This window comes from Polistes dominula, unplaced genomic scaffold, assembly GCF_049000335.1.
Source record: "Polistes dominula isolate Pdom_NZ unplaced genomic scaffold, Pdom_raw_medaka contig_77, whole genome shotgun sequence".
NCBI lineage: Eukaryota > Metazoa > Arthropoda > Insecta > Hymenoptera > Vespidae > Polistes > Polistes dominula.
The window spans coordinates 606,587-632,115 of NW_028301152.1; the positions used below are offsets into that span (position 1 = coordinate 606,587).

Genomic DNA, 25,529 nt, shown 5'->3' on the forward strand with positions numbered 1-25,529 from the left:
TAACGTTAACGGAGCCAGCAAAACGGTCGCCTACACCTACGAGGCCTTCTTCGTATCCGATGGTCGTTCGAAACGTCGTGGGAGTAATAACGGTGCCGTAGTACCTGACAAGGAAGCCGTTCAACCGGACAGGCCCAAGTTCACGTGCACCGAATGCGGCAAACAATACGCTACCTCGTCGAATTTATCCCGTCACAAGCAAACCCATCGAAGTTTAGATTCTCAATCGGCAAAGAAGTGCATTCATTGCGGTAAAGCTTACGTCAGTATGCCGGCCCTGGCAATGCACGTGTTAACCCACAAACTCGCCCACAGTTGTGGAGTTTGCGGCAAAATGTTCTCAAGACCTTGGCTACTTCAGGGTCATCTACGTAGCCATACCGGGGAGAAACCTTATGGTTGCGCACATTGCGGCAAAGCTTTTGCCGATCGTTCCAATTTACGTGCCCACATGCAAACACATTCGGCTGATAAAAATTATGAGTGTTCGAGATGTCACAAAACGTTTGCACTCAAATCATATCTCAACAAACATCTCGAGTCTGCTTGTATTCGTGATGATGACGTTCAACAGCAACAACAACAGCAACAACAACAACACCAACATTGTACCAACGGACCTCAACAACAACAACAACAACACCAGCAACATCAACAAAGCCCAAATCGTGGCTTGTAGCAGCGTTACGAGAAATTCAACAGGCTCGATGGCTGCATCATTGCAAACTCTCTCAGAGAAAGCTAGCGGTTTCTCGTATTAGCTACGTAAAGAAGAAAAACAAAGAGCAATAAATAATGAAAGAAAATAAAAAATAGAAAGAGAGAGAGAGAGAGAGAGAGAGAGAGAGAGAATACACCAAAGATCGGTCGATCTTAAAAAAATAAGGTTTGCCCGTAGATATTAAGTAGTAAAGTGCCAGTTTGAAGAGGATGATATAAAAGACGGTAAGAGAGGTTATGGATAAGAGAATGATGACACACATAGTCGGTGATCAATGATGTCTAACATTTATAAAAACGTCCAGTAATGTTTAAGTCTATAAAAAGAAACAAAGAGAACAAAAGAAGAAAAAACAAACAAAACGTAATAATTCAATATTACACGCATACATTGTATTATATATATATACACAATGTACATGAATAAGTACATACTTATACACATACATTATATATACACACATTACACATACGTCGAACGATTGACGTCCACACTACATTCTAGTCACTCTAGTCGGTTATACCTAATTAAACATTATACGATATTATATATTATTATATTACATTACATATATATAAATATATATATATATATATTTACTAGCGCGCGTACGATACTAGTCGCGAGTTCGTTAACGAAGGCACTATTTATCTGAAGATAACCTAAAAAAAAAGCAATTAGATGAATTTGAATTCCCAAAAAGGTGGGATTCGAATTAAAACACCATATACATTAATATAATATAAATAATATATACGTCTCTCGATAAGAAATAATTTCTTGTTTTGTGTTGAATTTTTATTAATTTTTCTTTGGTTATTTTTTTTTTTTTTCAAAATACAAGATGGTAGCAACGATGACGCGTATTTCAAATTCGCGAGAGAAACTTTTTCTTTTTTTTTTTGTTCTTCTCTCTCTAAAGAAAATAATTATCAAGAGACACACACACATATACGGTCTTTTGACTAATGCTACAATTATTATTATTATTATAATTATATTATAAAAAAGGAATTTTCTCGATAGAAATTTAATCATGGAGGATAATTTATTTTTTAAGTATACTCTCGAATAATTTAAAAAAAAAAAAATAAAATAAAATAAAATAGAATATCATCGTCAAGAAGGGCTCGTCTATTAACGTGTCGAAGTACGAATTAATTATATTTACATGTATCGTAGGTTCCATTTAATTTATTTATTAAAAAAAAAAAAGAATAAAAAAACAACGAATATATTATTCAAGAAAGAAATAATTAAATAATAATATATTGAATTATGCAAAATTACGAAGAAGAAAATAAAAATTAATTTTAGCATGTTAAAAATAAAATAAAATAAAATAAAATAAAATTCGTAAAATGTGTATGAAACATTTGACGATGAATCATCGTGATAATTAATTCGATAAACGATTCGTTTAATTGTATATACAAATTTAATTAAATTATTTAATTAATATTCGTACCAATTTTTTTTCATTTGTAATTTTGTTCAAAATTTAAACGATTCTCAAATTTATTCGGTCGACCCTTATACAGGGTTCTACTTTTAGAAGTCTCTCTCTCTCTATATATATATATATATATATTATTTGAGTTGAGATCGATCGGATTAAAATAAAATGGAACCTCAACGATACACGTATATATATGTATTATAAATTCGTACATTAGAACGATTTGAAGAAGCAATTATGCTGCGCATTACCGGAATACATTTATTATAACATAATTGTTTACAGTATTTTCTTTTTTATTGCGCATTCGCGTAATAGTATTATCATTATTATTATTATTATTATTATCTTTATTTTTATTATTATTATTCGAACAAGTAAATGTAATTCGATTCGTGATTATAAATGCTTATAGATGATTACGAATTTTATTTTTTTGTTGTTGTTTTTTTTTTTTTTAATTTTTCGTTTTGATTTTTTCATTTTCAAACCATTTACACGTTTCTATGAAAGATTATTGTATGTTCTATACCTTTATTTCTATAATTGTATGATATATTATATTTTTCTTCTTTGGTTACAAGATTTCAGTACTTTGCGCATGCACAAACTCACGAACGTGCAAATACAATTTTACAAAAAGTGAGAGAAAGAAAGAAAGAAAGAAAGAAAGAAAGAAAGAAAGAGTGAGAGAGAGAGAGAGAGAGAGAATGAGAGAGAAAAGTAGTACGTGGCAATTTATAAGGGTACGATTATATCTATGAATTTCGTGTTGATCGGTCAGTAATACTTATTATTTAATCACGAATAAGAATGATAAAGAAAAAAAAGAAGCAATTTCTTTTTTAGAAACGATAACAATTTAGGTTATGACATGTATTTTTTTTTTTTTATCGCGCGAAAGAGAAATCACCTGAATGGAAACATAGAAGTATTTATAAATGGCTAAATACATTTCGCATGCGTTTTCACACGTGTGTGACACATTTGCTTTGTATTTTTTTATTTTTTTTTTTTTTATTTTCGTTACGTGAGAAACAAAAACGTGCGAATAGAACGAAAATATTTATTAACGAGGGTTTTGGGGGAGAGAGGAGAAGGGTTGGTTGAAGGATGTTCGAGTTCTCACACTTTGTGATATATATTTTAATTACATTTATTAACTATTTATTTATTTATTTATTTATTCATTGATGAATGAATGAGGGTAGGTAGGGGATGCTTTATAATAGTTTACTGTGACAAATATTTTATTTTTTAATTCAATTTATTAACTAGTAATTTATTTATTTATTAGTTTTTATTGTTACGTGAACAAGAAATCGTGTTAATGGAACGAAAGTATTTATATATATGTATATGTATGTGTGATTAATACAAGTACACGCGTGACACATTTTCTTTATTCGATATTTATTAAGAATTATATTTCTTTTTTTTTTATTTATTTATTTTTTCTTATTACTATCCGACACGCATAGCAAATTAAGATACAATCGTATCTTTAGAATTGACTTTGTATATATATATATATATATATATATATATATATATATATATGTATATATATGATACGCTTAAGCATGAACACGTACACATAACGTATTATTTACACACACGTATCTAACGCGTGTTGTATTTTAATGGCAAGAAAGAAGGAAAAAGAAAAAGAATACACAGAGAAAGAGAGAATGAGAAAGAATATAGAAAAAAATATATATATATATATATATTATAACTAAATACTAAAAGTAAACTAAAAGAAAAAAAAACCTAAAAACTATACTAAACTAACAAAGAGTAAACTAAACTTAAACACGAAGAAAATAATAATAATAATAAAAAAAATAAAATAAAATAGATGCGTAACGTTGGTATACACGTATTTTATAGAGGCAATTATTAAAATGAAAAAAAAAGGGAAAAAACGAGAAAAATGATGTAAAAGAAAAAAAAATCGTAATATAAAAAAAAGGATGATTATTATTATTATTAACGAAAATAACGAAAAAAAAATAAAATAAAATAAAATAAAAATAAAATAAAAATAAAAATAAAATAAAATAAAAAAGTATGAATCTCTATGACGACACGTACGGGGTCAAAAAAAGCAATGTTTCGAAACAACGAACTATATACATTTATAGGCGAACATCGAAGTTTAAACGAAACCCGCTATATATTATTATTATTATTAATTAAATAATTATTTCGCTTCGGCAATAGCGACTGATCGTCCCGCCACACCCTTTTACAAAATTACTCAATCATATATATATATGTATTTATGTATATATGTATGTATATTTATATATTCATTCCAATATGTATGCATACATATAATTCATAAATCATTTTTCGCTTTGGTATCGTTGAAAAAAAAAAAAAGAAGAAAAATGAAAAAGGAAGATCAAAAAAGAGAAATGTTCAAAATTGTCCAATTTGAAATCATATTGGAATCGATTATTCGTCGACGAGTAGAATTTGAAATGAATTTGTTGTTTCTTTTTTTTTTTTTTCAAATACTAAAGGTACCTTCGTTGCATTTTTCCCAAAATTTATTTTTCTACAAATAAATTTTACGATTTGTGATTTTAACAGTTTTTACGAGTAAAACGATGGAACGTGAATGAAAATAAAAAAAAAAGGGTAATTAAATTAAATTATGATAAAGAAGAAGAAGAAGAAATAATTTCGAATAGAGTGGCATTGAATCTAGCAAATAAAACTTCAACGATTCGTCATTTAAAATAATCAACTAGACAATTTGTTAAAGAATTATTATCGTGGTAAAAAAAAAAAGAGAAAAGAAGGATAACTTAAAAAAAAGAAAAAAGAAAAGAAAAGAAATTAATGAATTTTTGTCTTGACACCACGATTCAAGCATTTTTATTTTCACGAACGATTGTTATTTAATTATGTTGTTTCAGTTTAATATTTTTTTCTTTTTTTTTTTTTTATTATTTTATAAATCATAAATGACGAGAGAAATAATGGTGAAATTATTTTCGGTATTTGATCGGCAACGAATTACCAAAGAAAAAAATTAATGGAGAAAAAGGATGGATGGGTATGATGAAGAAGTAAGAATGGGACAAAAAAAGAGAAAGAGAAAAAAGAGAAAGGAAAAGAGGAAAAAAAAGAAGGAAACAATGGGGCGTTATTAAAAAGAAAGCTTGGGTGCCACGCGCGACGTAATTAATGCGCGTGCCAAGCACGCAAAAGCTCAACTTGCTTGGTTCGCTCACTCGTTGACCCACATTTTCACGGCAAACACTTCGATTAAATCTCGAATCTTGAATAAGACAAAAAATCTCTTCGCCAATCCAATTCTTATTTCGATTCTATTAAAAAAAAAAAAAAAGAAAAAAAAAAGGATGTGAAAAGAAATGGATTGGAAAAAAAATAAACATGAACGCGAACGAGTTTGATAAATAAATAATTGAATAAATTTCGTAAAAAAATAAAAACGTTTCGAAAAAGAATAATTGTATTGGTAAGTTTTTTTTTCTTATGTGAAATGAAAAAGAAAAGAAAAAAACAAAAAATAAAATAAAACAAACGCGCACGCTTTTGACGACATTTTTTTCTCTCTCTCGCCATTTTATTCGACAAAGAAAATTAGATCGGATTACTCGTAAAAATTGGACATTACATTAAATGAAAAATAATCAAAGATCTTCGTTTAATTTTGTCTTTCTTTTTTTTTTGTTTTATCTTTTTACAATTTACAAGTAAAAAAAAAACAATTTAAGTTTTTTTTTTTTTTGACAAAGTTTTGAAATTCTTCTCACCATTATTAATCGACGATTTCAATCGATTGACTTTAAATTAATTTTTCAGTAGATAAAAATGACAAAAAGATTAATGAAAATATAACGTAAACAACGAAAAATGAATAACGAGATTAAAAAAAAAAAACAACATGAAGCAACGAATGGAAAATTAGAATATATTAAAATGAATTAAATAAAATTAAAAAGAGAAAAAAATGAATGAGAAAAATTTTGTCAAACTATTAGAACGCTTAGAATTTCGTTAGAGTAAGAGTAAAAGAAAAAGAAAAAAAAGGGTGTGGCTATGGCCTGTGGCTAAAAATAAATAAAATAAAAAAAAAACTAAATAAATAAATAAAAGAAAATAAACGTGTAAGGTAGATACAAAAAAAAGTAAAAGAACAAAAAAGAAGAGAAAAGGAAAATTCATGAAAAAATTTGTTCAAAGTCAATCGATGATCGTTGTTTTAGCCCCACGTCTAAATTTGGCGACGATAGTCTTCAGAATAATTTTTTTTTTTTAATAATAAAATAATATTACTAATAATAATAATATTAATAATAATAATAATAATAATAATGATAATTATAATTGTAATAATTAATCGAATCGCGTCGCATACGTCAAGCCCACCGCCCTCCGCCCCCCGCCCCCGCCCCATCTATCATTTTTTCATGGAAACAAAACCATCGCGAGAAAATGTGAAGGATTTGATTGTATGTACGATAAGTAAAATTAAAAAAAAAAAATTATTAATTAATATTTTCTCGATCATTTATGGTGTGAAGGTAGAAGATAAATTACGAAAGAAAATAAAATAATAATAATAATGTAAAAAAAAAAAAAAATACAAAATGAATAAAACGATTTTTCGGATGTGCGGTCAAATTAAAAGGAACAATAATTTTCAAAGAAAAAAAAAAATATTTGACAAGTTCGTACGTACGATTGAAAATATTTTATTCCTTCCTTCGACTCGTTATTGGTCCTGGCAAATAAAATTCAATTAAATTAAATAAAAATAAAAATAAATGAAAATAAATTTAAATAAATAAATAAACGAAATAAATAAAACAAAGGAATATTAAGGAAAGAAAAACAAATTCTTAATCGACCGTTAAGGATGAATGAGAGAGAGAGCAATAAATTCGATAAGCAATAATAAATAATTGATAAACATATAATTTTAAATAGAAATGAAATAAAAAATAAAATAAAAGTAAACATAAATCTATTAAATTATCGTACATATTTAAAACTGGCTATGAAAGGAAAACGAAATGCACCCACCACCGTGTTATTTAAAATATCTTCGAGAGAATTTCAATGCAAAATTGCATTTAAAATTCGAAGACGTTTCTTTGGCTGTAAGAAATAAAAAAAAAAAAAGAATTATGTGAATTATGAAAAAAAAAAAAAAACAAAAAAACATAAAAACAAAAACGTAAAAATTAAGCAAGGGAAGTCAACGATAGTTCATACGAAAATTATTTTTTTTTTTATTTCTTTTAATACCAAATGAAATATTGTCAACACGTGACATTAATGTTAAGTTAATTATTTAATTATTTATTATTTATTTTATATATTATTAGATAATTAATATAAATTAGATAATTATTTATTTCAAATATTATTTATTATATCTAGTCAAACATTGCGCTTTCTTCTATATATATATATATATATATATTTTTTTTTTTTTTGTATGTATTAATTATCTTTTTGTTTTCATTCGAATAATATTTATTTTAATATTATTATATTTATTTCTATGTAAAATGTCGCTTAATTGTTGTCAATATTATATTTATTAAATTAATTCTCACTATGTGTATATATATATAAGTATATTTTATTATTTATATTATTTAAATTATTATACATACTGGTATTTTTTTTTATTTTACATCAAACATTCTCCTGTTGTATTATTTCTTATTTCTTATAATATAATCATAAAATGACTTCTTTATTGATCAAAAATATCCTCTCGAACATCAATAATAAAAATGTGCAATTTTTGATTTGTATTATTCATTTCTTTTATTTGTAAGTTTAAAAAAAAGAAAAAAACATTGCCATATGCAGTAGAATTACGTAATATAAAACACCAATACACGTATATACAACCATACACGATACATTTAAAATACAGTCTCATATTTTTTTAATATAAAAAAACAAATATATAAATATAAGTCACATGATAATTACAAACGATTGATAATATACAAAAATTGAATGTTTAAAAAAAAAAAATAATAATAATTTATGATTTTACACGTTATGTAAATTGAAAATAAAATTTTCTGACTACGATGATTCGTTTTAAAAATCAAAAAAAAAAAAAAATTAAAGAAATAAATAATGAAATAATTGGTTCTTACATTGAATATGTTGAAATAATAATTGACGTAAGTTAACAAAAAGAATAATAAGAAGACACGAATTGCATAAACTTCTGAGAATTGAAATCATAAAGAACTGACATGGCGACGACGGGCAAAGTTCTAACTTAACCTAAACGATAATTTGACTAGTTTACACGTGTTGCAATTCTTTTTCAACTCGAGCGTTCCCTTTAGATAAAGTCTCCATAGTAATTCGTTAAACTACTTGACGTTAGGTAGAAACTTAAAAGGAAGATAGGAAAACTAGATTAATCTAAACGGTTAACTCGATGTTCCCCTGGTAAATCATGCGATAAAACTTCCTAACTTGTCTCTTCATTAACCTCGTTTTATTTTTCAAACAAATCAAGATTTATTAAATGTAGAAAACATTTCTTCTTTTTTATTTTTTATTTTTTTCCATAAGCAACACCATGCACGAAGTTTAAGTTTTTTAGTGTATATACTTAATCGCGTGTTTTAACTTTGTACGTCGTACAATTACGATATCAACAAAATAAAAGATAATAAATAAATAGATCAATTGAATTTTAACGAATGAATTAATAAACAATGAATTAAAAAGAAAATATACTTTATGGGAATTGAAAAAAAAAAAGAAAAAAAATTCATTAAATCATACAAAATTTATAAGAAAGATGAAATGTTGAGTTTGTTGAAAAATTATATACAAAAATGAATCATTGGAATAATAATAAAAAAAAAACGAATCATAATAGACATGTAAACGAAAACAAAATTAATGAAAAATATTTTCATAAATATTTCGATGACATGCATACAATGATTTATTTATTTAAATATTAAAATGCAAAATAACATAAGAGAGAAATAACAAATTAATTTGCAAATGACGAATTAATTTTACAAATTTTCTCGTTCATTTTTTATGTTCTTTTTCTCAATAAATAATACTACGTAACATAAATCACAAACAAAAGTTAAACATGCAACACAAACTCATACATACATATATAAATAAAAATTCTGCAATTTTTTAAGGCTGGTCGAAGTATCGGAAATAAATGATAAAAATATAAGTCGTGCTTTCCCTTCCTTCATAAATTAAAAAAAAAAAAAAAAACCAAAAAATCTGAACACCAAAAATAGAGAAAATAAAAGACCGAGATAGGAAAAGAAAAGAAAAAAAAAGTACCATAAAATAAAAAGTAATAGATAGAATGAGAAAAAGTCGAATAAACATAATTAGAAAAAGAAGAAGAAGAAGAAAAAGAAAAGAAAGACAACAAAAAACAAACAATTAATTAATAAATAAATAAAAATAAAGGTGGTCCAACGAAAATGTAACTCCAATGAGGTATATTTCGTATTCGCTGATATATATACACATACACACACATATATATACATATATATATGTATATTCTTTCGCGCTTTTCTTCTTAGCCAAAAAAAAAATAACAATAATAAGAAAGAACTAGAAAAAGAGAGAGAGAGAGAGAGAGAGTAAATACACGTAAAAAAAAATTAAATATTATTATAAACGTTAATGAAAAGAAAATTAAAGAAAAAAAAAGAAGAAAAAAACAAAAGAAAAAAAACACGCTTAATAACTTTTAGTGAGAAGAGAGATTAATTAATGCGATTTTGTAAAGAGAGGTGCGCGCGTATTTAAATTTTAAAGAGAAGAAGAAAAAAAAAGAAAAAGAAAAAGAAAAAGAGAAAATTAAAATTAAAATAAAATAAAATAAAATAAAAAAAAAACAATGACGGCGAAAAGAATATTAATAATAATAATAATAATAATAATAATAATAATAATAATAATAATAATAATAATAATAATAATAAACGAAAATGATATTTATCTAACACTAATACAAAAAAAAAAAGAAAAAAAAAAAACATGAAAACATGAGAAAGAAATTGATAACATGAAGAAAGATCATTTTTATTGAATAATTATGCAACTGTTGAGACAAATTTCGTACGATGCATTCATAAATACATAAATACATAAATATATGCATATATATATATATATATATATATATATATATATATATATATATATATATATATTATATATAGGTATATATGTATATATATATTTCAGGTGCAAAAAAAACGGGTCATGGCCTTTTTCAATTCTTCGCTATTGCCAGTGAGAACTTTCTCCTTTAAGCACAATTTTACTTTTTCTCTCTTTTTCAAAACTACTATATCTTCCATTTCAAAATTTTCCAAATCTATTTTCTCTTTCATTCATTCAATCATTCATTAACTCATTCTATCTTTATCGAACGCGTTGTCGTTTTAACATCTTATCTATTCAATTCTATACCTTATTATCTATATCGCTATTATCTATTATACTTAATCTATAATTACACATACACAAACATATATATATATATATATATACACATAAATAAACAAATTAATTAATTAATTTATATATTAACAAATAATACACATACATATAAATATATACGTATAACACGTTGAGTTCCATGCGAATTTTTAGGAAAACTCCCGTCAGGCCACAGGGATTACTTTGTATTGAAAAAAATAGTTGAACGTGTCAGTCATTTGTGACTGACGTGGCCCAAACTTAAATCCTAGTGTCAGCCACTAATGGCTGACGTGGCGCTCAACGTGATCAACGTTAAAATTTCGTTACACACATAAACAAATACACACAAATTTAAACATTAATACACATACATGAATATACTTTTACACATAATATATGAAATTTACGTACACGTATATGTGAACATACGTATCACATGATTGAGTATATATCTCTACGTAAATTTATATTTAACATACGTACACATACAATTGATAACACGCTTAACAAATACTCGCTTTGAACTCTAACTACTTAATACAAGTTATATTAACCTAAAACTAAAACATAATAATCACTAAACTAGCTTAAAAAAAAAAAAAAAAAGAAAAAAACTCTTAATCTTCCTTCAAATTGAATTCATCTAATAATCTTCCGCCAGTGGCCGATTAAAAATATGAATTAAATATTTCGCGTAAGAGAGCTTCCTTTTTAGTCGAGAGTCTTTTGAAAAAAACAAAAAAGAAAAAGGGAAAGAAGAAAAAGAAAAAGAAAAAGAAAGGAAAAAAGAATACGAGAAAAGTTCTTACTTTATCCAACTAACTGAGAGCACAACTTTTGACGATTTTTAAATGCTAAAACGTTGCGCTGCATTAATTTCACACCCTCGATCAAACCTAACCTCCATTTCTTTTTTTTTTTTTCATTTCACTCTACGTGAAACAAATATACATATATAACATTGGTTTTAAATTTTAATAAATAATAAATAATAGATAGATGAATATTTAATTTATATCCTGTTTGTCCATTAAATGGACTTGATATAATAATAATAATAATAATAATAATAATAATAATAATAATAATAATAATATTAATAATATTAAATATCTATAAAATATAATAACTATACAAATGAAATAATTTTTAATTGATAATACATTATCAATTTGGATTCAATATTTTGATCGATAATAGAAAAAATAATTAAAATAAAACAACAACAACAATAATAATAATAATAATAATAATAATAATAATAATAACACAAATATATAAAAGAATATTTCTCGATTATGAAATAATTATGTGTTTATTATTCCCTAAAAAAAAAAAAAAATGGAAGATAATAAAAAAATTGGATTGTAAAAAAAAAGAAATAGTAGAAAGAAAGATGGCGTAAAAATATAAGCAGCGCAACGGATTACTGCATTTCTCTTCTACGACATTCCCCTTGATCCCCTCGAATGGCCGAGCGCACGCTGTTCTTTCTATTCGTGTCAAGTATCTTTCTTCGCGAACAACACTGTCGTCTCGGGGATATTAGAAAAGTGTCATCTTGCAGATTCGCTGAATTAACAAGCGCGCAAAACCAAGCGGGGCTTTACTTCATTCTGCGCTTTTGCACAAAGTTAGAAAAAAGAACAAAATTCGTATTTTTTTCTTTCCTTTTTCTTTTTTTTTTTTCTTGATATTCTAACTAACATCATTTCTTTCGTTCTTTTTATATATATATAACTTCTTCTTCTTCTTCTTCTTCTTCTTCTTCTTCCTCTTCTCTTCACTACTATTCTCTTCTCTTCTCTTCTCTTGTCTAATCTTGTCTAATCTTGTCTTGTCTTTTCTTCTATTCTATTTCAATCTCTCTCTACTATTTTCTTCTTTCTTTCTATCTTTCATTCTTTCTTTCTATCTATCTTCTATTGTACGTCTCCACTCGAAGCAACAGCTTTCGTATTTATATATATATATATATTTCTATGTTATACAGGTAGCTTTTTCTTCGTTATTAAAGGGTACTTTTGATTACTACTATAAGAATAGTATTTTTTAATTATTTTAATTATTTTGTTTTTTCTCTTCCCAAGTAATACATTTTTATTTTAAATATTTATTTCTTCTTTTTTTCTATTTTTTGGTTTTTGAAAATCTTTACAAGGTCCCTAGTATATTAGTACTTTATTATTAGGTCCCTATTTTTCAATATTTTGTGCTACTAAGGGTAGTTTTAACCTTGTTATATAAATAGTATTTAAAAATTTATACTTTAAATCATTTGAAGTTCATAAATTTGATTTATTTCCATTTTTTAATATAAAATTAATAATTATTTAATTGATCGACAATTTTCCCTACTGTATACTACTTACAAAATTCTAGTGCAATTCTTTTAAGATCACATATTTTATTTCTAAATAATATAATTAAATTCAAAAGAAAATTAAATAATATTTCATTAATATTAAAAAAAAAAATATATATTTTTCAAATTATTTCAAAGAAAAAATTTACAAATCTTTTCACGAAATATGATAAATTTTATTTTACATTAAAATGAATATTTTGATTTAAGATACAAATCAAAAACCAAAAGCTACCTGTATCTATATATTATGCACGATTTATTAACAATAATTTAATAACTTCGAGATAGAGATAAGCTTTTTGCAAAACATCTCTTTCTATGTCGATCTTCTCTTCTTCTCTATTTAAATTCATCAACGAAAAACAAAACAAAAAATAAATAAATAAAAATGTACTATTTCGTAATTATAGAAAAGCTTTGCCCTTAAATGGGTAATAGCTAATGGTGGTTTTGAATAGACACGGGAACAATCGATATTGTCTAATGTGATTTTTCATTTTCTATTAGAGTATCGATTTTTCACGAGTTTTATGTTAAGACTTTTCTTTTTTGTTTATTACGAAACAAAAAAAATGACGAAGCCAAGTTCACAGTGCTACGTTTGTACCGTCCCATCGAATTCTAATTTCGATCTACAAAAGAAAGAAAGAAAGAAAGAAAAAGAGAGAGAGAAAGAGAGAGAGAGAGAGAGAGAGAGAGAATGTGTGAGTGTATGAACAAAAAATAACGAGAGAGAAAGATTGAACAAAAATTAAAAAAATACGCAGAACAAATTATTTACAGAAAGAGAGAGAGAAAAGAGAAAAAAGAATGAGAAAGAGAGAATATAATATATGAATATGAGTATGAGTATGAGAGAGAGAGAGAGAGAGAAAGAGAGGGAATAATAAATAAATAAAGATGATAATTTATTAAAAAATTAAAAAAATTAAAAAAAAAACAAGATAGAGAAGAAAAGAGAGTAAAATATTAGACTGATGTTTAGATTAAAATCCTTGGGAACATTTAATAATTTTTGCAAATTTGCTTTTACATCGCGAAATAAATAGAAAGAGAGAGAGAGAGAGAAGGGAATAGAATAAAGAAGAAACAAAAAGAAAGAGAGAAAAATGTTTATATATATATATAAATCTTTTTTTTCTTTTTTTTTTCTTTCTCCAAGTGTTTATCATCGTCCGAAAAAAATTATTATTCGCGTTTTTATCGTCATTGATCATTTAAATAATAATAATAATAAAAATAATAATAATAATATTTGATTTATTAATTGTATCATTTAAATAACATTATTTTCACGTTTATTCGTATTTGATAATTATTTTTTTTTTTTTTTTTTTTGTAATAAATTTTGATAATCGTCAATAAACGCGTAGAAATTTTTCGGACGAGTATAAAGAACAAAGAGAGACAGAAAGAGGAAGAGAAAGAGAGAGAGAGAGAGAGAGAGAAAGAGCAAGAAGAAAAGCAAAGAAAAAAAAAAAGAAATAAATAATAAAAAAAAAAAAAAAGAAAAAGAAAACAACAGGCGCCTAGTTCGCCCTATTTTGTAAATCCTTCCAACGAAAGCCTTGATAATTTTTTAATACTGATCGTTAGTTGCCTTAGCGTAAGCAAATGAGAAGAATTTAAATGAAAGAAGAATAATCATATCGTTGTCCTCCTTATCCGAGTTAACAGTGGCTTTTTTTTTTTTTTTCTTAGCAATGATCATCGGCGTTATTTCAATATGACGTTAGTCGAGAAGTCTTTTCTATTCGAAAATATTTAAAAGAAAAAAAAGAAAAATAAAAAGAAAAGATAAGAAAAAGTAAAATGCAAAAGTATTAAACGTTTTTTTTTTGTCTGCGTACAAATGTTAAACAATTTTATTTTAATTTTTTTTTTTTTTTAATTTTTATATGCTTTTTATTGTTTTTTATTTGTTCGCAATACGAGTTCATCAGTATATTATATATATAATATTTATTATATTTATTATTCATAATAAATATAATAAATTTATTATATTTAATAAATATTATACATAAATGATTTATTTTAATCCAACTTGCAAATTAATTTGAAATTAGATATTTATAATAATAAAAAGGTTTTATTTTTTAATATTTTAATATTTAATATTTTATGTTAAGTAATCGGAGATGTAAAAATATTATTTTAATAATTTGTATGAAAAAAAAATATTTTAACATTCGAAGTTTAACATATTCGAATATATGCAAAATTATTTCGTATAAAATTCCTTTTAAATTACACATTAAGGTTACAACACACCTTGATGAAAAAAAATAAAATAACATAAAATAAAATAAAATAAAATTATTAACAATTTATTTGAATTATTTGAACAAAAACTTAATCAAATATTAATAACTTACAAACATCTTAAACTTCAATAAATAACAAATAAAAATGGTGATTTTCGACTAACTTTTACGTAGGATTAGAAAAGGGTGGTGGCCGAGAAGAAGAAGATGGTTGATGAGGTGGTCGAGAAGAACGAGGTTATGGATGAGGTGGTGGAGGAGAAAGAGAAGGAGGAGGAGGTGGTGGAGGAGGAGGAGGAGGAGGAGGGCGACGATTTTCTTAGAGTCCGTCGATATTATAACATGCGCTTAAGAACACGACACTTAGAGAACAATGTGTTCAAGACCTAGTTCTAGCGTTAAGTACACACATACGTACATAAACACACACACACATACATATATATACTTACACGTACATCCATACATACACAAATACGTACGTAGAAAAATATATATATAAAAAAAAAAAAAGAAAAGAAAAGAATAAAAAAAATATGAAAAGTAAAGAAAAGGAAAGGAAAAAAAAACAAAACAATATGAAATGAAAAGAAAGAAAGAAGGAAAGAAAGAAAAATTACGTGAAGCGTAGGAATCGTTAGATTTTTCTTTTCACTGTGATTCTCTTTCTGTTTCTCTCTCTCTCTCTCTCTTTCTCTTTTTGATTATCTCTCTCCCTTTCTCTCTATTTTTTTTATTTTTTAATGAAACCAAAAAGAAGGGTGCTTTAATTGAAATGAACAATTCAATTTAACGCGATCGAAATACAATTTCGATTGAAACGTAGAAAAACAAAATGAAAAATACAAAATAAAAATAAAAATTGAAAGAAAAATAGCGAGAAAAAGAGAGAGACAGAGACAGACAGAGAGAGAGAGAGAGAGAGAGAGAGAGAAGACGAGAAAGAGAACAAATAACAAAACATTTTATGTGCTATTTTAAGTAGTTCAATGCTAAAAATATTAAAAAATAAATAACACCAAAATGAAATATTAACAAAAAAAGCAAAGACAACGAAAAAAAAAAAAGATCTCGCGTAATCTCGCTGCCCGTCGTTTTTGATATAATTTTTTTATTCCATTTTTTTTTTTTTTTTGGTAGGGAATACATTTGTTCATTTCGTTTCCACGTTCGAACGAGAATGAAAAAAAGAAAGAAAAAAAAACAAATTTGTTCAAATATCGCGCGCGTGCATATGAAAAAAATGCATACAAGGCCATCTTCGTATATCCGCCATTTTTTCGATTCCGATACGATAACGAAAGAGAAAGAAAGAAGGACAGAAAGAAAGAAAGAGAGAGAGAGAGAGAGAGAAATAAATATATATATAGGGAAGTGAAAAAAAAAAAAACCATTAAAAATAAAAACCCGGCGGCTTAATTTGAACGAAACGTGTGGCTTCGATGTAAAGCTTCCTTTGAACAAAACAAACGAACAAAAAAAAGAAGAATAAATAGGGATGAAGAGAGAGAGAGAGAGAGAGAGAGAGAGAGAGAGAGAATTCTATTTTCCACGAGGATTTTTTTGTCGCGAAAGGTAAAAAAAATAAAACGAAAAAAAAAACCAGAAATTATAGAGAGAATAAAGAAAAATAACTGGCGTGTAAATCTCGATCACGCACACTATCGAATAAAAGAAATAAACGTAATAATATTTAAAATTGTAACTAATAATAAACAATAATGTTAGTAATAATTATATTAATATAATAATAATAATAATAATAATAATAATAATAATATTAATATTAATAAACAACGATGATAGAGTATTAATAATAATAACGTAATAATAAATAATTAAATAAATAATAATAATATTAAATAGTAATATTATTGATTATAATAATTATTACAGGTAATGTATAAAAAAAAAGTAGAAAAAAAGGTTGAAACAAATGCATTTTAATTATTATAATTATAATCAACCGAAAAATGAGCCGAATAGTTCTTAAAGATTTAATTATCGTAATAAAATATTATATAAAATTCGTATTAATATTTATATATTAATACGCCATTTCTTTTTTTGCAATATAATACATTTTTTTTTTTATATATATCAAACGAATTATCGCATAAAATTAATTAAACGTGATGCTTCGAAACTTCCACACTAAACGCGACGCATGGCACGCATTAATTAATTAAACAAATTGAATTATTTATCCGTGTTTTTTTTTTTTTTATTGAAATTATTTATCGTTTTTTTCTTCGCGATTCATGTAAATAAATAAATATGGAAGAAAAAAAAAGAAGAGAAATTGTAACGATGTAAGGAATAGTAGAACGTAACGAAGTAGAAAAAATGTAGTCAAAATTGTAGAAGAAATAAATGAGAAAGAGAGAGACAGAAAAATAATAATAATAATAATAATAATAATAATAATAATAATAATAATAATAATAATAGTAATAATAATAATAGTAATAATAGTAATTAATAATAATAATAATAATAATAAAACAATAAATTATTACGAAGGATAGAAGAAACTTTTAAAAAAAACTATGAGATATATTGTATTGTATTTAAGCAAATGATGACGATGAAGAAGAGATAAACTATAATAAGTAATATTATTATATACTGGCAAGAGCTGGGTATTCCAGTCGGGCCAATATTCGATAAATATCGGTACAGACATCTTTTTCTTATTAATTTTAACAGTTTTTTAAAATATCTATATAAATATATAAACATATATATTTATATATTTATAAAGAAAATGATTGATCCCTCTGTGTTGCTCCAGACGCCATTTTGATTGATAAACTCGTATATGCAATCTCGATATTATTTTCAAACATTTATATACTCGAATTAATTGAAATATTTTCGAATGTAATATAAAAAACAATTGTTTGTAACAATTACAAATCTCACTTGGATTTTTTTTATTATACATTATACAATTTATAGGTTAGATTTAAAATTTTTCAACACCATCGTCGTATATTAAATGAATAATAAATTATAATTTAATTTATTATTATTATTATTATTATTATTATCATTAGAGTTTCATTATCATAATTATTAGGTAAGAAAGAAAGAAAGTAGAGAATAAAGTGTCGTTTTTATTTTAACCTATAAATTTTAATATCTAATAATAGCACGTGCTTTCTTACCTAATTATTTATATTATTATTATATGCTAATGATGATGATGATGATGATGATGATAATGATAATTAAATGATTAATCTCGTATGAAATTTTAAAATCGTTAAAAACTTGAAACAAAATTGTTACATCTAACGTTAAAACATTAAACGTTAATAACTAAATCTGTAATATCGAGAATGCATTTATTATTAATTGATTAATTTTTTTTTTAATTTTTCTCTCAATTTTATATTCTTCTTCTTCTTCTTTTTTGTTTTTTTTTAATAAGATTGCAAAAAGAGTTTCTCTATCCTTGATACGTGCAAGCAATAATAATAATAATAATAATTAATACGCAAAATAAAAATAAAAAAAAGGTTGAATCGATAATAACGGCAACGAAAAAGAAACGAAACGATACGAAACGAAATAATACGAAATGAAACGATTAAACGAAACGTGCAACTCAAACGGCAATAATAATAATGATGATGATGATGATGATGATGATGATGATGATGATAATGATAGGAACGGGGTTATAGGAAATGAAAATTAACATTTTTATACTCAAACATACATACACATATACAAACACACATCAATGGTTCAATTTCTATAATATACGATCTTTCTCTCTAGACGAAAATAAATCATATTTTTATTAAAATATTACCGACGGATCTTTACACGTGTCCACCATTATTACCCCATATACCAAAAAAAAAAAAAAAAAAGAAGAAAAATGAAACTTTAGAAAAAAAAAAATAAAATAAAACGTGTTAGATCTATGCAATTGTTATAATAAACATATTTGTCGATAATTATGACAGTGGTATAAGTAAAGATTTTTTAAAATTGTGACTACGCTAGTCACTACTACGCTAGAACTACTACGCTAGTAGTTTTCTTTTTGATTCTTTTGTTATTTCATTGTCGTAATTATCAAATATATTTATACACATGGTTAAATCGCATTCACACATACACACACATAATACACATATGCAAACACGTAAACGAATATATATGTTAAATATATACGAATAATGATGAGATAATGAGAGGTTAGGAAACGATCGGATCGTATGCGTAATCCCGTAACGAATGTACAAATATTTTTGTGACTTAAGGCGACAACCGATTTAGTCGATGTTTTTGTGTAATAGTAATAATAATCAAAATGTGAAAATCTTGTCATTGATGCGCATGTGCAAGTACGACGTGCGAATGAACCTGCGATTCGGTGGGGTGTTCGATGAAAATAAATGAAATTAAAAAAAAAAAAAAAAAAAAAGAAGAAGAAGAAGAAAATGAGATCAATTGTTATCGTCAATTTTTCTCATAATCATCGAAAATAAAAGCAATAATTAAATAAATATAAACTGATTTAGCGAAATAAATTTAGCTCGTAATTAAAAAAAGTCAATCCTATAAACTCGATCAATTAAATAGCAAAAATTTTTTTCGATAAAATCGATTAATTTACGAAATAATTAATAAATTAATTGACATGTCATCGACACCTCGTCGAATCGCCTATAAATTGTCTTCTCTTCTAATACTAAAAACCTTTAATAAAAACATCCCTTTAAACGTAATTTAAACATTCGACGATTCTCTTCCTTGTGGATTGTAAAAATCGCAAAACAAAAAAAATTCTTTTTAAATTGATACAAAAAGAATATAATTAAATTATAGTCTCAATAATATGTAAAAAACATCGATCGAACGATTTCATTTGAAATAATATTCATCGTAAATGTCGAGTAAAAAAAAAAAAAAAAAGAAGAAAACTTCGTTTCCCCGACATTTTTTCAATGAATAAATTCGTCCATTAGGAAGAAGAAGCGCGAAATTTGAATTGAACGTTTACAAAAATATCTTCTATGCGTGTAAAAACATGACACAACACAAACACACATACACACTCATATACTTACGTATACACGCATAATAAACGTGTCATAATACATGTATATCTATTTGGGAAAAATTTTGTTCAAAAAAAAAACGAAACGAAGAAAATAGAAAAACAACAATAACAACAACAACAACAACAATCAAGAAGATGAAGAAATAAAGAAAGAAAAAAAAGTATTCTCTCGGACAAATGTAATCGTTGAATTAATAATCTAATCGTTGCTTACCACTATTGATGTCAAGGACATTTCTAATACGCTCATTTCTAATAAATCTCAAGAAATATATATATATGTGTCAAGGTGATTGAAACGAAATAATAATAATAATAAAAAAAAATGAATAAGGTCGAAGTAAAATAATAATAATAAAAAGAAAAGAAAAGAAATACATAAAAAAGATATTCTTCTTTCCTTTTGATATTCTTCACTAATATCTCTCCTATACTATTGACAAAAGAAAAGCAATAAAAAGAATACACACTATTAAGAACAAACAAACAAACAAAAAAAGCCCCAAAAAAATGAAAATATCACTCTAATCAATTTAAAAATACTCGTTGATATTTTAATCGTCTAAACAATAAGTAGTAACAAATGACAGGAAGGAATAAAAATAACGAACTAAAGGAAAAAAAAAGAACAAAGCAAATTCTGAAAATAGTTTTTGCTAATGTCTTTTTAATTGTAACACATGAATTTTGTTAGTGATAAGGATAAGGAAAATGGAAGTAACAAAATTGATTAAGAACTTGCCTGAGAGAAAATGAGATGGTCTTGTGTAAAGAATGATGTTAGTAGAGAGAATGAGAAAGAGAAAAAGAGAGAGAGAGAGAGAGAGAGAGTATATAAAAAGTGCCTACACCAATAAATTATCCCTAGCTTGTATAATGCGATTCAACGAGTACAGATAGTGTCAATTACCGGTAAGAAAAAAAAGAGAATTAAATAAAAAAAAAAATAAAAAATAAACAAGTAAAAAGAAAAGGAAGAAAGGAATGATAATTTAAAAAAAAAAAAAGAAAAAAAGGAAAGAAAGAAATACTACGAATGCAAAATAAAGCAATAAAAGCAATTAAAGCAATAAAAGCAATAAATCCAATTTATTTATTTATTTTTTAATCAATTTCTTAATAAATAATTAAATATTCGAAAGAAACGGTAACGAAAAGGTAAGAAATGCTATGAACGAACAATAAAGCAATAATACAAACAAAAAATTAAATAAATAAATAAATATTGGAAATATTAAATGAAAAAAAAAAAAGAAAAAATACTATGAATGAAAATAAAGCAATAATAAAAATTATCGAACAATTGGAAATTTGAATGATATCAAATATGATTTTGTATAAGTCATAAAATAGTATTATTGATAAAAATAAAGAGAAAAGGGAGAACGAAATAATGGGGGAGAGGGACAGAGAGAGAGAGAGAGAAGAAAAAAAACCAATTAACAAAATGACACATTTGAGTAGTGACAATCGCGTCACTAAGCTATTACTACTATTACCATTAATCATCGCTAATTATAAAACGTATTGTTCTTGTCGTTATTATCTATCGCGGACATACAATTATGAGCCAATCGTCAAGAAAAAGTTTATCACGAACCAATTAATAATCGAGGATAAATTTAAATCGACTAATCTTTCCTGGTATTATTACAATACCATAATTTAACCCTAATAAATAATATTAACCCTTTAAGTAGAGTACGGTATGGCTCAGTCGGTAGAACGCTCGACTCCCATCTGGAGTTCGCGGGTTCGAATCCCCACGCTCTCTCTTCGACATCAATCGAGGGGACACATGCCTGCTCGTCGTCGTAGCTTTTGAGCTCTCGCGGGCGTCAAATATGATGCCCTGGGGAGAACCACCGCCCAACATTCGACGTGGGGTGGGCTCGGAGAAAAGGGGACAGAGGATTGCTTGTTGCTCTTCGCACGGGGGACCCAAGGTTGCCCGCAGGAAACAACCCCCCACAATGATAAGGTGCACTCCCCGCAAGGGGCCCCGGGCACAATGGTCCCAAGGACTTTTGGCGCCCGACATAACGAACCACACGAAAAAAAAACCTTTAAGTTGCACTCTCGAGTAGTTAACTCGAGCGACGTTGTATTACGTTGAGCCAAAATTGTTCCTTAAGGGGTTAAATTAAATACATAATAAAGCTATTTAAAAATTACAATTGTCATTATCGAGACTCAAAATTTAACATTTCGTGTCTTATACAAAAAAAACCGATCACATGGAGGAAAATTTTGAAATAAGTGTTAACCTCTTTGTTCGAGAAACAACGAAAAAGAAATAATTAATAGAAATATAATTGAAAATTAAATAAATGATTTAAATTAATTCTCCTTGATTGGTTCAATACAAAAACTGACCGCGATAATTTAAAAAAGACCGATGTGATATTATTAAAAGAAAAAAAAAGTAACAAGGTGGTTAACTTTAATAACATATAACCTCAACAAAACACACACCTTTAAATGCATATTATAAGCAATAACATGATCATTGCATTGTGATAAAAAGAAATATTAAAAAACGATGGGATATAAAATGAATTAATAGAATGAAAAAAAGAAAGAGAGAAAGAAAAATTAAGGATGATAAAGAATGAAAGAAATGGGAAAAAGAAAAATGAACAAAACGGATGGGCTTAAATGAAAACAATGAAATAAAAAAAATAAAAACGGGATAGAAAGAGATGATTTACAAAATAAAAAAGAAAATAAAAAAAATAAAAAAGATAAGAAGAGGACCCTGTAGATCTCAAAAAGATGCACACACCCCCTCCACTCGATGACTGATATTTGCAGGATATTGTTCCAATTGGATGTCCCAAGGAAGCCGGGGGTATTCAAAAGCAATAACGACGTAGGCGAGAGCGCGTCCACGATATTTGGCACGTGCGATCGAATAAAATAATTTATAAAGTGACGATTTATAATAATAAAAATAACAAAAATAAACACAAACATATAACAACACATACATGATCATTAACACACACGCTTAGGTTTCATCTCAACTTTTTAATCCTACTCGATTTACATATATACATAGATACATACAATAATATATACATATACATACATACATAAACAATAAATAAATAAATAAATAAATAATATATAAGTGAGTCCTAAGCGGCGCTAATAATAAAAAAAAAAAGAAAAAGAGTTGGAAATAATGAAACTCTCTGATCTATCACGATTTAAAAAAAAAACGCCATAATTGATAAATAAGAAACAGTTGCAATAATCGCCTGTAAGTTATATTTAATATAATATTTAATTACGAAAGAGAGAGAGAGAGAGAGAGAGAGAGAAAGAATGTGAGTGATTAAGTGGAAAAAAAAAAGAAAGAATGTTAAATGAGTGTGAATGTAATTTTAGAAAATCTAATTTAAAAGAAAAAAAATTATAACAAAAAGAATAACATTTTAGTATATGAATTATTTAACGATAAGATTTAAATATAATATAATAATACAAATAACGTAAATACGGCTTTTATAAATCAAGCAATATGTAATACAACAATGTAACTTGATAAGATGATATTAGAACGGTAGTTACATTGACATACACAATATATATATATATATATATATACACACACATATAAATTTATTATATTAAATTATATATATATAGAAATATCGAAATTTTCGAAAACAACTCATATAAGAGAAGAAATGAAAAAAAAAGTGCATGTAAGTTAGTAGAAAGAACATAAAGAATAAACATGCGAAAGAAAAATTGCAAATTGCGTGATTAGTTTGATAGGGAGACATATAATTTATAGTGTTAAAGAAAAACTAGAGGAAGATGAAGAAAACAAAAAAAAAAGGAAGAAAATGAAAGAGGTGGGAAAGATATAAACGAAGTAATAATAATAATAATAATAATAATAATAATAATAATAATAATAATAATAATAATAATAATAATAATAATAATAATAATAGTAATAATAATAATAATAATTATAGTAATAATAATAATAAATAAATAAAGAAGTCATGGTGAGGCATTCCATATTTTATAGCTTTTACTTAATTAAAGGAGTGCAGTAAAAAAAAAAAAACCGCAAAATACGAAGTTAACTATATTTATAGAAAGATTGTATGTTGAGAGAGAGAGAGAGAGAAAGAGAGAGAGAGAGAGACACGGTATATTACTGATTGAAATTATATTCAATAATAATTAAACAGTAAAAAGAGAAAGAGAAAGAGAGTGGGAAAGAAAATAATGCGAGAAAGAAGGTAATGGCAGGTAAAATTATACTAAATATAACAAATTTCATTTTCTTAACGTGAAACCATGTTTGCCGTACTAAAGTACGAACACAAAAGGTGTTATTATAACAAAATAGGAAAGGAAAAAAAAATAATGAAATAAATCATAATTTCTTAGGATCGCAGAAAAATAACCAAAACATAAGAATAATAACTAAAAAAAAAAAAGATTATATATAAAAACAGAAATATGTTTAAAAAACAATTAACAAGTATTATTGTCTACAATTGCGATTTACTCTATTAGTTTATCTATCGTTAATAATTATTATTATTACGATTACGATTATGATTAAATATTATGATGATGATAATGATTATGATGATGATTATGATGACGATAATGATGATGATATTGATGATGATGATGATATTGATGATGAAGAAAATAATGATGATGATGATGATAATAATGATGATGATAATGATTATTTTTTTTATTATTATTTTGTGTTATGATTATAACGATTCTGATTATTATGTTTATGATGATGATGATGAATATTATTATTATTATTATTATTATTGTTAATCATCAAAGGGCGAAGAAAAGGGAAAAAAATGAAATCTCTTATTATTCCAAGTAACTTTTAACGAATAATTATAATTGAAAAAAAAAAGTAATAATAATAATAATAAAATTATACCTTGCATGATTACGTAGGGCTATTACTGCCGCTGAAGCAATAAAAAGAGCAATATACAATTTAAAAAAAAAAAAAAGAAAAAAAAAGATAACGATTAAAGGTACTAGAAGTAAATGATATTATTAATGAAAAAGAAAAAAAAACGTAGGTACACACACACGAACATACACAGACAAAT

At 25.6% G+C, this 25,529-nt stretch overlaps 1 protein-coding gene across 1 annotated transcript in view; it reads left to right on the forward strand.

The window, feature by feature from the left end:
• Positions 1-25,529, forward strand: part of scrt (scratch) — a 36,821-nt gene that overhangs the window by 8,339 nt on the left and 2,953 nt on the right. The window contains exon 3 of the mRNA XM_015316332.2: positions 1-25,529. This exon is cut by the window's right edge and continues 2,953 nt beyond it. Coding sequence (XP_015171818.2) covers positions 1-679 — 679 coding nt within the window. The 3' untranslated portion in view covers positions 680-25,529.